Source organism: Scyliorhinus torazame, chromosome 6 (assembly GCF_047496885.1).
Source record: "Scyliorhinus torazame isolate Kashiwa2021f chromosome 6, sScyTor2.1, whole genome shotgun sequence".
In the NCBI taxonomy this organism is placed as follows: Eukaryota; Metazoa; Chordata; class Chondrichthyes; order Carcharhiniformes; family Scyliorhinidae; genus Scyliorhinus; species Scyliorhinus torazame.
In genome coordinates, this window is record NC_092712.1 from 99,212,247 (window position 1) to 99,230,505 (window position 18,259).

At 48.8% G+C, this 18,259-nt stretch overlaps 1 protein-coding gene across 1 annotated transcript in view; it reads right to left on the minus strand.

The window, feature by feature from the left end:
* LOC140425847 (MAM and LDL-receptor class A domain-containing protein 1-like) overlaps nucleotides 1-18,259 on the minus strand; it is a 659,308-nt gene that overhangs the window by 121,181 nt on the left and 519,868 nt on the right. The window contains exon 34 of the mRNA XM_072510232.1: nucleotides 6,381-6,582. Coding sequence (XP_072366333.1) covers nucleotides 6,381-6,582 — 202 coding nt within the window. The remainder of the gene's footprint in view (nucleotides 1-6,380; nucleotides 6,583-18,259) is intronic.

Sequence of the window (18,259 nt, forward strand, 5' to 3'; positions counted from 1 at the left end):
CTGCACAGGAAATCAGTAAATCAATGTCAACTAAACAGTACATCGATGATCAGCAGCCTCCTCCTCCCCCGCCCCCCCCGCCACCCAAACCAAACTTTAATACAGAACCATATGGGAAAACCAACACCCCCATCGAAACAAACTCCCAATAGTGTAATATACAAACCCCAACTTTGCCCAGGAAAAACACGCACCAACCTGCCCGGAAAAACATGCACCAAACTGCCCAGACACACCCCCAAGCCCTTCCCCATATTACAAAAATACCACAAAAAATAAAAGTACAGAAGAACCTAACAGTGACCAAACAACAAACTCCATATTCCTTCAGCACTTTCATCCTCCCCCAGTCCGTGTTTCTTGACAAACTCATTCGCATCCTCCGGCGCATCAAAGTAATAGGGCAGGTTTCTCCGTTGGCTGATGCTGAAATTGTGAAACGCGATTTGGCGGAGAATAGGTTCCAACACCGAAATAGCGGCGAGCGGCCATTTGACGCCAAATTGCAATTCTCCGTCACCTTGGCAGCAGCGTCAATGCGGTCCAGAATGCACGTATAGTAAATACTGTTTTCATGTCATTAACCAGCCTGATTTTATGCCTCCGATGGTCCGAGTTCCGACGGCATGGTTCACTTATACTTTTAATAATCGTGAAACTGGTGTTATGGCTGATGGGGGAGAGCGAGGAAGTAGAAGACAGAGAGGCGTGAGTGCGGGCTGCCAGGTCGGACACTGGCCGGGCTGGCTGGGGTGGGGTGATCGAGGGGGCCCTGCCAAGGTCGGGGAGGGGGGGAATGATCAGGGAATGGGCCGTGTGGCTGGGTGACCTCCGCGAGACTGAGGCAGTGTCCAATGATGGATCGCCATAGCCGCAGCCTGCAAAGCAGCTATCTTGCTGCGCACCCCACTGACCACCCACCTTGGCCCCTGGTTCTGCAGAGTGACACCGACCGTATGGGTACTCTCACCCCACCAGCCCGGCCGCCACCCACCGGCGGGGCATCAGGCGGCCACTCAAGGGCAACGACCACTGCAGCATCGATGGATGTGCCAGGTTGGGGGCCGCAGAGCATCCAACTGGCGAGAGCAGTGCCAGCTGATGGTACCCCTTGCAGCAGGGACGGGTACCAGGGCCAATGATGGGGCCAGGGGTGCGGAGATGGGGGTAGACATGCAGTGCCCTGGTTGGGCACGGGGTGCGCACCATGCTAACATGTCGGCTTTTCACCGCCTGCAGACAATTGATATTGGAAGTCAACCAGCAATGGTGGCCTTCCTGCTAGTCGCCGCAGCCCTCCAGCTGTACGAGCTGGAGCTGCTCGAGGAGGATGAAGCCGCAGCAGCGGAGCCTGCTCTAGAGGAATAAAATGCAGCCACCCAGGATGGAGAGCCGGCCGCCCAACAGGCCGAAGAGAAGGAGGTGCCAAGGAGGTGCAGAATGAGGCCTTGTGTGTACTGGCATTTGAGGACCTGCAGGACTGGGCATGCCGTCGAAGGCTTCGGCTGAACATGGAGACATAGTGAAATATCTGACAGTTGATGACACACCTGGCACCATGGGGGTATGGGGGAGGACAACCGCTCCCGGTGACCATCAAGGTGACGGTCGCCCTGAACCTTTACATGACGGGGTCCTTCCAGGCGTCGAGTGGGGACCTGTCCGGGATCTCACAGACCTCGGTGCCCAGGCGCATCCATCATGGTGGCCCTATATACCCAGTCGCCGCAATACATCCATTTCAATGTGGACCAGGCCCGCTCGGATACCGGGGCAGCGGGGTTCGCCACCATCGACGGGATTCCCCTGGTCCAAGTGGTGAGCGACAGGATGCATGTCCCCCTACGAAAAACCTGCAGATGACAGACTGGTCTCCACAAAGTGAAATGAATTCCACTCGATGAACATGCAGCTGATATGTGACCATCAGCTGCGCATCATGCACGTCTGCGCCAGATACCCGGACAACGTGCACGATGCCTTCATCCTGGCACACTCGACAATTCCTGAACTGTTCCACAAAATCGCGCAGCAGAGGGGCGTTGTGCCTTATCTGACGAGGAGGATGCGGGGAGGGTGGCCAGGACATGGGGCCCAGGCAGGCACAGGGGCCCAGGTAGGCACAGGAGGCCGCATGACTTGTGCACCAGGGACAATGCGCATGGGCCACTCTGATCACCTACAGGATCACCGACTAGGGCGGGGGAACTGTCCAGGGGCATGGGCACTGCATGCGGAACACAATCGATTTGAATGAGAAATGGTGCCGAACTCGCCAGGTCCAAGAGTGAACTCAGGAGACTGACAAGCTGCAGTTGCATGAACACACTGCACTCCCCACACACACCATCCCAGTCAACAAGATGGCAGCGAGGAGAGCGACACCTATTTCATAGACACCGAGCTGGAGACACTCCGGGACACGGTGGAAGAGAGGCCGTTGACCCTGTACTCTGGCCCAGGAAGGAGGCTGCCAGCTATCGTCGTTCGCAGTGTCAGGACATAGGCAGCAGAGGTGGTCAGTGCCGTGAGCAATACCCCCAGATGGGAGCACAATCGATGGTTGTCAAAATCTCAGACCACAAGTGATCCACGCCGTTGGGAAGTTGGCCCATCAGTGGGGGGAATCATCTGGGGAGGGCCTTCAGGTAATGTGCTGAGGACGTCCCAACGGCATGCTCACCAATGATGCCATTTTGGAGGGGGTGGAGCATCCGAAAACAGGCGGCGCCCCCGATTTCGGCCTTAAAAGGGATTCTCTGCCCGAATGTGATTTCGGTATCAGCAAGCGGAAAATCCCGTCCTTAGTCTCAGGAATGGAAAATCCCCCCCCGCTTGTCTCTGTTATTGAAAGTCACCTGAAAACGAAAAGGGTACACCACTCCACACCTCATATTGCTCTTGTACAGCTGCCGTAGCCTTCTTTAACGCTGCACGCATTCTTGTCAGTTCTGCCCCAACACTTTGGTATATCTGATGGCATGGCCCTCCCATCTACAGTCTCAATGGTCTTTGGCCCACGTCAAGACTCACTCCTTATCCAGGTACCAATGAAACCTGAGTATGATCACCCATGGTGGCTCCCCAGATGTGGGCTTCTGCCTCAGGACTGATGGGCCTGGTCCAACTCAGGAGTGGTCGGTAAGACCCCCTCCCCCATTAACTTTGCGAAAATCCTGAACATATAGTCCATGGAGTTTGGGATCTCCAGGCTCTCCGGCAACCCAACAATTCTTAAGCTTTGCTGCCTGGAACGATTCTCCAGATCGGCAGCCTTGGTCTTTAGCACTCTCTGGCCCTCTGCCAGCAATGCCTCTCTGCCTCCAGGGAGATAATCCGATCACTATGGTCAGAGAGCGCCACCTCCACCTTTTGTGTCCTCATCCCTTGTACCTCTACTTGCCGGTCCCTCTTGTCTATGGCCGCCCATGGGGTCATTGTCTTCTCCAGGTCCTCAGCGACCGCCTGTCACTGCTTCATAAATTCGTCGGTCAAGAAACTAACCAACATCTCAGTCGCCCGCTGAGGGGCCAACGACACCGGAAAAGACTCCGCCATGTACTCCCTGCTGAGGTTCAAGGAAGTCGTGAGTCTGCCGATGGTCCCTTGCTGTACTTCTGCTGTGTGTTACATTTGCCGGACATTGCTCGTACAAGGGGATCTTTTTCCATCAAACTACACCAATTTCCTTCAAAACATCGTCCATACTCCGGGCAAAATGGCCAAAAACAGAGTGCCCTGGCAGGAGCCACCACATGTGCGACTGCTCACCCCATAGCCGCCACCGGAGGTCAGTTCTGCATTGCTGCAGGAGCAGCCTCACTGTAGCCCACAGTGGCATCCAACAAGGGGCTGGTTTAGCACAGGGCTAAATCGCTGGCTTTTAAAGCAGACTGAGGCAGGCCAGCAGCATGGTTCAATTCCCGTACCAGCCTCCCCGAACAGGCGCCGGAATATGGCGACTAGGGGCTTTTCACAGTAACTTCATTTGAAGCCTACTTGTGACAATAAGCGATTTTCATTTCACTTTCATTTCATTTCATCAGTAGCTGCACAAGAGGGGGACGGGCCACCTCCATCTCACTCAAGCTTCCCGTTTTCCTCAGGGAATCAGCCAAAGGCTCTCAGGCACCCATAGGGAGGAGGATCAGCAGGTACATGCCACGGGGCTATCAACCCAGGTGACCCCAGCAGTGTCCATCCGATCCCAATCCCCTCTTCAGTTCCAGTTCCACAGGCCGATGAGAATACACTTAACCCATGGCAGGCCACCCAAAGCAGGCCCGGGGCCTCCTGTTTTTGGTCCTCCAGAAGATGCCTTCAAAGTCATCACAGACAACCGGGTGTAGCAGTCAGCAGGCTTCGTCCACCTCTACTGTGGTGTTATGGAAGCACCAAGATGGTGGTACAGTAGTCAGCACTGCTGCCTCACTGTACCAGGGACCTGGGTTCGATTCCGACCATTGGTGACTGTGTGGAATTTGCACATTCTCCCCATGTCTACATGGGTTTCCTCCGGGTGCTCCGGTTTCCTCCCGCAGTCCAAAGATGTGCAGGTTCGATAGATTGGCCATGCTAAATTGCCCCTTAGAGTCCAGGGATGTGCAGATTTCTCAGCTATTTTTGTGCATGCCTCATCTTAACGATGAGCTGTGTTGTTATCAAGCAGGTTTGCCACCGTGGCATCTCCCTCCACTTATCACAGATGTTGCTATCTAGCACCTCTCACTTATGTGCTCTTCTTCCATCACACAACAATGTGTGCCCTTTCACAAATCATTCTCAACATCAGTGATGATTCACATGCTTCACAGGGTCCTGCATTGCTAATTCCTGCCTGTGTAAGATTGAGGCTGATGTGGACTAGCAGCTGCTTTCAGGAAAGGTGAAGGTCTAGTTTAGAATGAGAGATGTTGACAGTGATGCATACTCTATGTAATCTCTGTACTGTGGCAGGGATTCCAAGCCATGACGCCCTCCTCGGAGCTCATGTGCGCTCCTGTGTGCCAACCGCGTTTCTGAGTTCACAAAACGTGGCAGGCTGACCACTAATTGTTAGGACCTTGCCACCTCAGGGTGCCTAGGCTGTACCCCTCTCAGCCACTTTATCGCCATGCCGCTAATGCCTACATGATTCAGAGTGTATTACTTTTCAGTTGTCCATCCAACGGCCACAAGGCTCAATTCACAGTGCAGTAATTGATTTGATTTAATTTCACGTACTAGTTGTGTACATGCTTAATCTGTTTGCTCCAAGGGTTATGAACTTCCCTGTCTGAGTTGTGAATATGCTCTGTTAAGCGCTCCCTTACTGAGAGTTAGCACTGGTGGGACAGTTCATTAGTGTGGAAGATAAGGACCCAACCTGAATCTGTGACTAACTGTCACAGACCATCAACAGTACCAGCTCTCCCCTTTGTTACACTTGCTGCCCTCGGCTTTCAGAAATGTTACTTATGCAGGCCAAAATGATCACAGAAAAGACTACTGGTACAGTGCCAATTGGATCCTCCTATGCTCTTTCACACTAAGAACCAAGGAAGAAGTGGGGTGAGCCAAGCCAGGGATCTTTAGAGGACACTGGGAGGAAAGGAGTTAATTTTTTGTGGAGGGGAAAATGCAGCAAGTATTCGTAAGCAATCGGTATCTTGCGTAAATAATGTCTAAAGCTGCTTATCACAGTGACCACAACAGAACCTGAATCTCAACAATGCCTGCTTGTGCTCGAGCCAGACTTATTGCCAACAGCACATTCAGCAACTTTTGCAAGCCTGAAAATAATAAATAAGCCTTTTTTAAAAAAAAAACAGGATTGATGCAAAACCTGCCTGCATATAATCTTATGGACCGACAAGCTGTCACAGTAGCTGACGATTTCACAAATTGGACATGCAACCTACATTCATAGAACAGGCCATTTGACAAGCTTGAAAGAGTATGTAGTGGCTGTGGAAACAGATCTGGACAAGTGTCGCTGGATCCTTGAGAGAATTATGAGAGAAAAAGCACAGGACAAAAAATGTTTAAAATGTTTTGTTTACACTCTTACATTACTGTTGCAAACTGGAAATGTTAATATTAAAATATTTCAAGTGCTTTCCTTTCAATGATCGATTGTTAGCTGGAGATGAATTGTCCTAAATTTGTCAGTGCAGGGAGATACGAATCCTTGGATCTGCTGGCAGCCTAAAGGTTAATTTGAAAATTCATCCACATGAGTAGAGTCTAATTGAAGGTTAGAATGAAGAAAGAGCCTTTGGCTGCTTATGAAAAAAGGTTAATAGATGATAAAAGGGTGAGTGCCTCATGACAGCAAACTCCTTGTCGTACTGCTGACAGCCATTAATGTACTCTGAAGAGTGGGTTTCATGATACAGTACCTCCAGTAACACATTCCAGGCTAAAAGAGATGTCATCAATTGCAATATCTGTGAGGTCATCGCCACCCACTTCAGCTACAAATACAACTTTAAATGGATAGTTGTTGGAAACAATCACATTGGCATAAATCCAGTTATCCGCCTTGCTCCCAGTCACTGACCACATCATTAGGGGCATTCCATGCTCACCGACACTGTATACCTGGAAGAGAGAAATATTTCTGAAACATTACTGTGTTGACAGAGAGAGAATGGATCTTCACATTTTTCATGCATGGGTCATTGCTTCAAGCACAGTTTATCTCACTTCTGTACTGCTTACTGTACAAATAAGCCCTTCTGAAACTTCACTCCGGATGCCAGTCACATTTTATGGGAACTTGGAAGTTGAGAATCTGAACACTTACTCATTTTCTTCCTGCGTTAGGCTGAATGGGCAGTCTCCAAGAAAATATATTAGAATTGCTACGCATTGTTGCATTGTTTCTTTCCTTATTTTAGGGGAAGCCAGCATTTCAAATGGGCTCCCACCTTGTAAGCACCCGCTCCTGGTAGAATTAAATTTGACAGAAGCACAGATTAGAGAATTGGGCATGGAGTCAGTGCATCCAATTGGTGGCTCCCCAATAGGTCAGCCTTTAAAATCAATATGAAAATGGAAATTATTGGTCGCAAAAGAAAAGCTAGTTTGTGAGTTATAACAAATGGATTCTAACATGCAGCAGTACAACTTCTAAATTTATGAAGTTTGGAAATAAAATGTATTGATATGAAGCTGAGACAGAGGATAAGCTTTCTCAGAGCCCTCCCTTGCACCCAGCACAGATCGGAAAATCAAAGCTGATGCTTGGATCATTATGCTGCACATCGGTAGCAGGCACGGATGTAGAAATGAATCCAGAGTTCTTGCTCTGACACATTTTAAAAGCTTTGGGACATAATTTGTCATTGTTTATAACCAAAGGCAGCACAGCAAATGAGGGTAATGGGACTGGATTCTCCCAAAATGGGACCATGTCCCCATGCCGGTGTAAAAACGCTGGCGTTTCACTCCCGAGTTTCCGATAATTCACTTACCTGCAGAGGGCTAGCAGTGACCCAGAGTAGTTCACGCAGCTTTAGCTGTGGTTACGACCCCCCGCAGTTTAGGATTTGAGTCCCCGCATGCGCGTGGTGGCAGCCTCCAGCGGCCGAGCGCCATGGCGTACTCGGACTGCGAGGGCACCTGCAGAATGTGGCCGCGCGCCCAAAGATCTGACCGGCCCGATCTGTCCTCCGGCCGCCCATAAGGTCCCACCCAAGGCCCCCCCCCCCCCCCCCCACCAGAGCGGCTGCGGACTGAGTCTTCCTGAACGGAGATAGGTGGTTTGAACCACGAGTTAGGAACTTGGCCGGTTGGGAGCGGAGGATCACTGGGCGGGCCTCTGGCAATGGCCACCAGTCGCGTGGGGTACTCCATGAACACGCCGATTCTTGGGTCCCGGAAAATTGCCGGACTGGCGCCGGGCCCGGTTTCGGCGTGAAAATGGATTCTCCGCACCCGCGCTGTGATTTCGGCATGGGGCTGCGGAGACTCCAGCCCATGATGTTTTCCTCGTGTTGACAATTCAGTTTAGACGGGGCAGCTCAGAAATTGGATTGTGCTTGTACATGGATGGGTAAGTGAGCAGGCTTACTGTTCATGGGCCTGCCCACATGGGTGCAGAGACCATTGTGAAATTGTCCCTGGAATCCATTATAACTGGTCAGGCATGCGGCCAACATTACTCACACTGCTTAATGACGACGTGCCTGTTATGGTGGAGGAGGTAGGAAATAGCACATTTATGACATGACTTAAAGACAGCCAGCACCTCTGAAAGGGAAACGTACTGTGACCGCCGGCAGGAGGTGGGGTAAAGGAAGAATTGGCAACCAGCAGTCAGTATGCATTACGAATTATGACGGTTTATTTACCAAAGTCATTTACACAGGGTATTTCACGATGTTATTGCGACTAAATCCATGAACTACTCTGGCTGTAAAAGCCCTCGCTCTGCATCAAGATCCCCGTGCTCAATTCCCATTGGGTGATGGGGTCACATGACATTCCCAATATTTGCCCCTTAAAGGGGCCATCTCCCACAGGTGGCAACATTTGTAACAAAGAAAATGGCATGAAGCCCAATAGGTCAAACATCAGGGGCGCGATTCTCCGACCCCCCACCATGTCGGAGAATCGCCGGAGGCTGGTGTGAATCCCGCCCCCGCTGTGTCCCGAATTCTCCGCCACCAGAGATTCGGCAGGGGCCGGAATCGCGCCGCGTCGGTCGGCGGGAATCGCGCCGGTCGGCGGGCCCAGCCCGGCGATTCTCCGGTCCGCAATGGGCCGAAGTCCCGCCGCTGTCAACCCTCGCCAGTCGGCGTGGATTAGACCTCCTTTTGAACGGCGGGACAAGGCGGCACGGGCAGGCTCCGGGGTCCTGGGGGGGGCGCGGGGCGATCTGGCCCTGGGGGGTGGCCTGCGATCGGGGTACACTGATCCGCGGGCGGGCCTGTGCCGTGGGGGCACTCTTTTTCTTCCGCCATCGCCATGGTCTTCACTATGGTGGAGGCGGAAGATACCCCCTCCCCTGCACATGCGCGGGGATGCCGTGAGCGGCCGCTGACGATCCCGCGCATGCATCGCCCGGCGAAGTCCTTTCGGCGCTGGCTGGCGTGATGCCAAAGGCCTTTCCCGCCAGCTGGCGGAGCGGAAACCGCTCCGGCGCAGGCCTAGCCCCCAAGGTTAGGGCTTGGCCCCTAAAGGTGCGGAGAATTGCGCAAACTTTGGGGCGGCCCGACGCTGGACTGATCCGCGCCGTTTTTGGCGCCGGGTAGCGGACATTGCGCCGTTTGCGGAGAATCCCGCCGCAGGTTCTCTGCTGCAACTTTCAAAGTGCAAGCTTAGGTGGTGTATAGAATGAGAAAGATCTTGTTACCCTTGGGGTCAGAGGGCTCTCTGGGCAGATCCTCTGTTGCCAGTGCTAAGGGAGAGCTAAGAAGGTCAACTGAAGTTTCGAATGAAAGGTCATCAACCTGAAAAGTTAAATATGATTCTCTGTGTGTTTTAAAATATCAATTGGAATATACTGTACAGTGCATTTTAAGTTAACCTGAATTCCCGTCTCCTGGTTGGTAACTATTGATTGTGATCGTATGGACTTTAATTCAAAACCTGCAACCCTGAAAACAATCACTGGAATGTCTCTCAAAACTAAATTAAAACAGCTCAATTTTTTAAAGGCAGCAAATTACTTATCCTCGATGCTTGCTGCAGTCACGCTGTATTTGTGGGTGGTTTGTGCTATGGGGGCATGTTATAGAATCCAAGCAGCAGACCCCAGGCTATTGTTTAAAGAATAAAATGCACTGCATTTCACTTTGAAGTTGTGGTACAGTTAGTCAGAAAATTCCCTTTTTTAAATTTAAAGTGCCCAATTCTTTTTTTTTCCAATTAAGGGACAATTCAGCATGGCCCAATTCACCTACCCTGCACAGATTTGGGTTGCAGGGGTGAGACCACCCAGACACGGATAGAATGTGCAAACTCCACATGGACAGTGACCCGGGGTCGGGATCGAACCCAGGTCCTCGGCACTGAGAAAATTCATAACAAGTATAATTTACCTGAACTAGTTATCCACGTTTTGGATACCACTGTGTGTGGCTCTTCATCTGGAAGGACAGTTCTTGACTCTAAATTACAAAGGTTACATTTTACAAATGACAGATGGACTGCCATTCACCTTACTTCGAGTCCGAGGATACAAAGTGAAAGATTTTGCTGTTCAAATGATTTCTAGAAAGACTTTTTGACAGAACATGAAAATGAATAGAGTGCAGAGTGCTTTGCTGAGCTGATTGTTGAATCATAGAAATTTAGAAACATAGAAACGGGAAGCAGGTGGAGGCCATTTGGCCCTTCGAGCCTGCTTTGCCATTCATTACGATCGTGGCTGATCATCAAGTTCAACACACTGATCCCGTCTTCCCCCCATATCCCTTAATCACCTTAGCCCCAAGAAATTTCCTTCTTGAAATGACACAATGTTTTGGCCTCAACTACTGTCCGTGGCCGCGAATTCCACAGATTTACCACTCTCTGGGTGAAGAAATTTCTCCTCAACTCTGTCCTAAAAGGTTTACCCCTTATCCTCAAACTATAACCCCTAGTTCTGGACTCCCCCACCATCGGGAACATTCTTTCTGAATCTACCCTGTCTAATCCTGTTATAATTTTATAAGTTTCTATGAGATCCCCTCTCACTCTTCTAAACTCCAATGAATATAATCCGAACCGACTTAGTCTTTCCTCATATGACAGTCCTGCCATCCCAGTGATCTGCCTGATAAACCTTCGCTGCACTGCTTCCATAGCAAGAGCATCCTTCCTCAGACAAGACACCCAATACTCCAGGCATGGCTTCACCAATGTCAGTAATTTCAGTAAAACATCTCTATTCCTATACTCAAATCCTCTTGCTATGGAGACTAACGTATCATTTGCCTTCTTTACTGCCTGCTGTACCTGCGCGTTTACTTTCAGTGACTGATGCACGAGGACACCAAGGTTTTGCTGAGTATCCACCTCTCTAAATTTACACCCATTCAAATAATAATCTGCCTAATCTATGGTGAACATAGAATATTTTATTGTAATAAAACTGACATTGTGTGCAAAGAAATTGAAATCCCAGAAAAAAACAGAATTGTCAAACATATTTAAATTTAACAATTTAAAATTGTTACATATTGTGATCTGCGGGCCTGGAAACAGGAGAAACATCAGGGTCCATGATTTCTCCCCTACACTTGTCATGACATCAATCATCCTGTTAACCTGCTCGCACATCGCTCACCTGTTCCTGGATCCTTCAGTGACCCTGGGCCTCAGGTGAGTGTAATACCAGTAGTGGCATTCATAAGCTGATTGGCTGGCAGCTCTCAGGGGGTGGGTCTTCTACCCCTCGGGTCCTTGATCCCGCTGCTGGACAGTTGTATACCCAATTCATTTTTTCCAATTAAGGGGCAATTTAGTGTGGCCAATCCACCTACCCTGCACATCTTTGGGTTGTGGGGACGAAACCCACGCAAACACGGGAAGAATGTGCAAACTCCACACGGACAGTGACCCAGAGCCGGGATCGAACGTGGGACCTCGGCGCCCTGAGGCTGCAGGGCTAACCCACTGCGCCACCGTGCTGCCCCTCCTGGACAGTTGTGCCTGATTGGCATTTATTTTGGTGCGTCTTCCCAAAAAGAGGCATCGTGGTGGCTCTCATTTGGCCTTCACCCCTCACCATTGCCTCCATTAAATACCACCAATCATGTTTCGGATTCACTCACAATTACAGATATCTCCTCAACATTTAGAATTTTTCAAACTGCTGTTCTTCCTGCATCCTGTGATCCATACTCAACTCAATTCACCGCCACGTATACACTTTCGACCTCTTTCTTCAGCAGTGCTGACTTACACTTCCTCAAGGCTGCCATGGTGCAGTTTTATCATATCCTTTGTCTCATATGACTTTTTAACAGAAAACTTATTTTCTTCCTTTTAGATATGAAGGATTGCAAGCTTCAACAACTCTTGGGTAGCAACACCCTTCCAGATCTTTCTTCCCCTTCACTTCCCTCTGGCCATATTCCTTCTGTAGTATAATGCTCTAACACAAAAAGGATTACGGTGGGACGAAGAACAGTGTTGTCAACACAGTGATGTACGAGAACACATCACCCACAACTAGGGTTTATTGTAGTGTTGGACAGAGCCATGTATAGGTGCAAGCACGGAGACAACCCCTAACTTGGAGCATTACTGTACTTATGTATATCATTTCATATTTAATAAATACTTACTGTTGAATTACCTAAGGCTATGAATATCTTATGAAGGCCTACCGAATTATGCCCAACACTTTACAACACGCTGGCAGCGAATAGAGGCTTCAGAAGAAAATTAAAATCCTGGAAAACTGAAGGACAATTCAAAGAGGTATTCTGACCTCAAGAATTGAAGGCGCAGAAGAAAGTCACCAGAAAAAAGCTCCAAAGACAGGTTTGGAAGCTGAAGGCATAAATTAAATTTCTCACTGCAGCGGAAGAACTCCACTGAATGCTGTGACTCCAGATTCAATACCCAGAGTGTGCAGACCCAGCAGGCCAAGCAGGGGTGAGCTAAACATTTTAAATTCCTGGGCAACATAAGTTTAAGTACTGCCGTGCTCAGAAATTGCCATTTAAATTGCGGTCCAAGAAATCTGATTCCTGAATGGTCACCTGAACTTATGGGGGCCGAGCTTGCACCAAACAAAGAAAAAAATAATTAATTGAACAGGAATTATGACTGTGTAGGCAGCTTAAAAAACCCAGCAATGACCAAGACCCGTGAAGATTGTACTAAAGTCAGGAAGTCAATTTAAAACAGAGATCATCCACTGTAGAGAATGGCTGAAGGCTGTGGATATGGTGATTTGCAATCTGAGCTAATCAGTGATAGAATGGTTGTACAATTGGCAGATGATGCATTCTCAGACATACTTCAAGTGAAGGGAGATCTAACCCTTGGGAAGGGCATCCAGATTGTCAGACAATCTGAAATCCGTTTTCACACGTATCCATATTAGGGAGAGAAAGCAAAATGTGGGACAAAGTAAATCCTATTGTCCAGCTTGTGAAACAGCACAGAAGCAGGGACATCTCAGGTCATGGGAAGCAATACTCTAAGATGGAGAGGAACCAGCAATGAGAAAAGCCTCAGCCTCTGGCTCCAATGCAAGTTGGAGAGTAATCCCCGAGATCACACAGCAGACACTGCAACCCACAACCAGCATGACAGTGCTCTGAGCGATGTTGGAACTGGGCAGCAGCCATCTATTGACACAGCACACGACACAGACAAATACAAAGGTGAACTTGCTGCTAGGTCACACCGTCACAACAGGAAGAGCCATATTCCATCCCTGCGTGCCTCACAGTGATCCACACAAAGGAAGGAGAGAAAAACACTCTAGAGATGAGCCCAGTGTCCATCTGCTCTATAAAGAGTGGGATAAACCATCCACCATTCAGCACTGGGGAATGCACCAAGAGCGATTCAATGCTAAAGACCAACAAAAGAGGATGAAAAGATACCCAGGTGCCAGGGCAACTCCTGATTGAATAAAATGTAACTCTGAGACAGAGCCTACAACTCCACTTCTAGTTGTGAAGTGATGCGACCATCAATTCACTCGAAGACACGTGGAGAAGTAAACCGTGGTTTTAATCAGCTTAGAACTGAGCCTGCCTGTGACCGGTACAACACTGAAGGCGGCCCCGCAGGTCAGCTGCTCTTATACTTCCTGTAAAGGGGGTGGAGCCATGGGCGGAGCCCGTACATGCCCCAACATATTCCCTGTGGGTGAAGCCACACAATGGCCCATACGTAGAGCCCACAGGGTTAATAACATAACACAGTGCACTGGTGAATTATCAGTAATTTACATTCACCACATGGAGACAAGACATTGAAGGATTATCAGGCCTCCAGACCACCTGAACCTATGAACTCAAGAGACTTGAGAGGGGGGGGGGGGGGAGATGGTACAGTACTAATATCATACATGGGGTAACTGGGAATAACTTGTAAATATGTTGGATAATGATTTGGAGGAGGTGTAGTACAACAGTCTGGCAAATAAAGGGTTAGCATAATACTGAGTACAGCACAGCCCAAACGGTGATGTAACAAAAGGCATGATCCACACTTTGGCATCAGTGTGGTGTTGGGCAGAATTGTGTATATCATAGAATCTTAGAATTTACAGTGCAGAAGGAGGCCATTCGGCCCATCGAGTCTGCACCGGCCCTTGGAAAGAACACCCCACCCAAGCCCACACCTCCACCCTATCCCCGTAACCCCACCCAACCATTTTGGACACTAAGGGCAATTTAGCATGGCCAATCCACCTAACCTGCACATCTTTGGATTGTGGGAGGAAATCCACACAGACACGGGGAGAATGTGCAGATTCTGCACAGACAGTGACCCAAGCCGGGAACTGAACCTGGGACCCTGGAGCTGTGAAGCAATTGTGCTAACCACTGTGCTAGTGTGCCACTCGGTATAGAAGTAAGCATGGAGACAGTTCCTAGCTCAGACCTTTACTGTACCTATGTATATAGTTTCTAATGGTTAATAAATACTTACTGTTGAACTACCTAAGACTATGGATACCTTAATGTGACCTACCAAACTATGCCCAACATCTTACAACACCTTTTTAAAATCTTACCCTTGCCATGTATTCATAATACCCTTTGACTTTCCTCCTTTTGACTTGTTCTGATGAAAGGGAATTGAGCTGAAATGTTAACTCTGTTCAATGTGTTGCCTGATTGCTGAGGATTTCCAGCTTTTTCTGTTTTAGGCCAAATGAAGGACTAGGCTGCAGTGTGGAAAGAAGTTCAATAACCTCATCAGAATAATCAAACTAAAAATCCCACCTCTCAGCTGAGTTACTCCCACCTCACATCCACAGCATCTCTAGACTCATTACTTACAACACTCCCCTCTCCAATTGTCCTCATTCAATTGCAATGACTGTGCTGCATTCATTCCACAGCCTTCTCCCCCACTACACTGTCCCCAGGTTTCAACGGCCTTCATTTCCGGGAGCGGGAGAGAGAGAGAGAGCCGGAGCGCAGCGAGTGCAGCTTGGGATTCAGGTAGGTGTTTAAACCTGTCCCCAGGTTCCAGCGGCCTTCATTTTCGGGAGCGGGAGAGAGAGCCGGAGCGCAGCGAGTGCAGCTTGTGATTCAGGTAGGTGTTTAAACTTGCCCCCAGGTTCCAGCGGCCTTCATTTCCGGGAGCGGGAGAGAGAGAGGGAGCCGGAGTGCAGCTTGGGAATCAGGTAGGTGCTTAAGTGTTTGATTTTTACCTCTATTTAAGTTGGGCGGTTGCTAAACCCGAGACACTACACTTGTAGTGTCTCCCACCCTTCCACCTCCTCTAACCTAAGGGGGTGAGTGAATATCAGGTAAGCTCTCTCTTTTCTTTTTCTTTTATCCACAAGTTATAGCTTCAGATTTTCGCAGGTGCAGTGGCCAGGGGTCTGTCGGGAAGGTAAGTAGCTGGGAGAAATTTCACTCTTCGTGGGTTGGTAAGTATTGTGATTGGTAAGTAAAATCCTTATTCCTTTCACTTATTCATTATTTGATATTATATTTGTAATCAGTTAAGGTAAAGTGTAAAAATGGCAGGAGATCCCATCCCCGTGTTATGCTCCTCGTGCTCAATGTGGGAGTTCAGGGACGTGGCCGATGCCCCTGACTCCTTCATGTGCGGGAAGTGTGTACAGCCGCAGCACCTGTTAGACCGCATGACGGCTCTGGAGCTGCGGATGGACTCACTTTGGAGCATCCGCGATGCTGAGGAGGTCGTGGATAGCATGTTCAGTGAGTTAGACACACCGCAGATTAGGATTGGTGAGGGAGACAGGGAATGGGTGACCAAAAAGCAGAGAAAGAGCAGGAAGGCAGTGCAGGTGTCCCCTGCGGTCATCTCCCTCCAAAACAGGTATACCGTTTTGGATACTGTTGGGGAAGATGACGCACCAGGGAAGGCAGTAGTAGCCAGGTTCATGGCACTGTGGCTGGCTCTGCTGTACAGAAGGGCGGGAAAAAGACTGGCAGGGCTATAATCATAGGGGATTCAATTGTATGGGGAGTAGACAGGCGTTTCTGTGGTCGAAAACGAGACTCCCGAATGGTATGTTGCCTCCCGGGTGCACGGGTCAGGGATGTCTCAGATCGGCTGCAGGACATACTGAAGGGGGAGGGTGAACAGCCAGTTGTCGTGGTGCATATAGGCACCAACGATATAGGTAAAAAAACGGGATGAGGTCCTACAATCAGAATTTAGGGAGTTAGGAGATAAGTTAAAAAGTAGGACGAGACAGTCAGAGTAGAAATTCAAGAATAGTCAGAATGAATACGTGGCTTGAGAGATGGTGCAGGAGGGGTTCAGATTTTTGGGACATTGGAACCGGTTCTGGGGGCGGTGGGACCATTACAAATTGGATGGTCCACACCTGGGCAGGACTGGAACCAATGTCCTAGGGGGTGCTTTTGCTAACATTGTTGGGGAGGTTTTAAACTAATGTGGCAGGGGAATGGGAACCAGATTAGGAAGTTAGAGGTCAGTAAAGAGGCAGCAACTAAAGCCAGTAAGGTACTAGATAATAAACTCAATGTGACTAAGGGGAAGAGTAGACAGGGAAGAGATGAAGAACGCAAAGGGACAGGTGGTCTGAGGTGCATATGTTTCAATACGAGAAGTGTAGCAGGTAAGGCAGATGAATTTAGGGCTTGGATTAGTACCTGGGAATATGATGCTATTGGTATTACGGAGACTTGGTTGAGGGAAGGGCAAGACTGGCAACTAAATATCCCAGGGTATAGATGCTTCAGGAGGGATAGAGAGGGAGGTAAAAGGGATGGAGGAGTTGCATTACTGGTCAGAGATGATATCACAGCTATGATTAAGGAGGGCACGATGGAGGATTCGAGCACTGAGGCAATATGGGTAGAGCTAAGAAATAGGAAGGGTGCAGTAACATTGTTGGGACTTTACTACAGGCCTCCCAAAAGCGAGTGTGAAGTAGAGGTACAAATATGTAGACAGATTATAGAAAAATGTAGGAGCAATAGGTGGTAGTGATGGGAGATTTTAACTTCCCCAACATTGAATGGGACTCATGTAGTGTTGGAGGCGTAGATGGAGCAGAATTTGTAAGGAGCATCCAGGAGAGTTTTTTAGAGCAGTATGTAAATAGTCCAACTCGGGAAGGGTCCATACTAGACCTGGTATTGGGGAATGATCCCGGCCAGGTGGTTAAAGTTTCAGTCGGTGATTACTTTGGGAATAGCGATCACAATTCCGTAAGTTTTAGAATACTCATGGACAAAGACGAGAGTTGTCCTAAAGAAAGAGTGCTAAATTGGGGAAAGGCCAAGTATAACAAAATTCGTCAGGAGCTAGGGAATGTGGATTGGGAGAAACTCTTTAAGGGTAAATCCACATTTGAAATGTGGGAGTCTTTTAAGGAAAGGTTGTTTAGAGTGCAGGACAGACATGTCCCTGTGAAAATGAGGGATAGAAATGGCAAGATTAGGGAACCATGGATGACGGGTGGAATTGTGAGACTAGCTAAGATGAAAAAGGAAGCATACATAAGATCTCGGCGACTTAAATCTGATGAAGCTTTGGAGGAATATCGGGAAAGTAGGACAAATCTCAAACGCGCAATAAAGAGGGCTAAAAGGGGTCATGAAATATCTTTGGATAACAGGGTTAAGGAAAATCCCAAAGCCTTTTATTCGCATATAAGGAGCAAGAGGGTAACTAGAGAAATGATTGGCCCACTCAAAAACAAAAGAGGGAATTTATGCGTGGAGTCAGAGGAAATGGGTGAGATTCTTAATGAGTACTTTACATCGGTATTCACCATGGAGAGGGACATGACGGATGTTGAGGCTACGGATGGATGTTTAAATACTCTAGGTCAAGTCAGCATAAGGAAGGAGGAAGTTTTGGGTGTTCTAAAAGGCATTAAGGTGGACAAGTGCCCAGGTCCGGATGGGACCTATCCCAGGTTACTGAGGGAAGCGAGGGAACAAATAGCTGGGGCCTTAACAGATACCTTTGCAGCGTCCTTGAGCACGGGTGAGGTCCCGGAGGACTGGAGAAATGCTAATGTTGTCCCTTTGTTTAAGAAGGGTAGCAGGGATAATCCAGGGAATTATAGACCTGTGAGCTTGACGTCAGTGGTAGGCAAACTGCTGGAGAAGATACTGAGGGAGAGGATCTATTC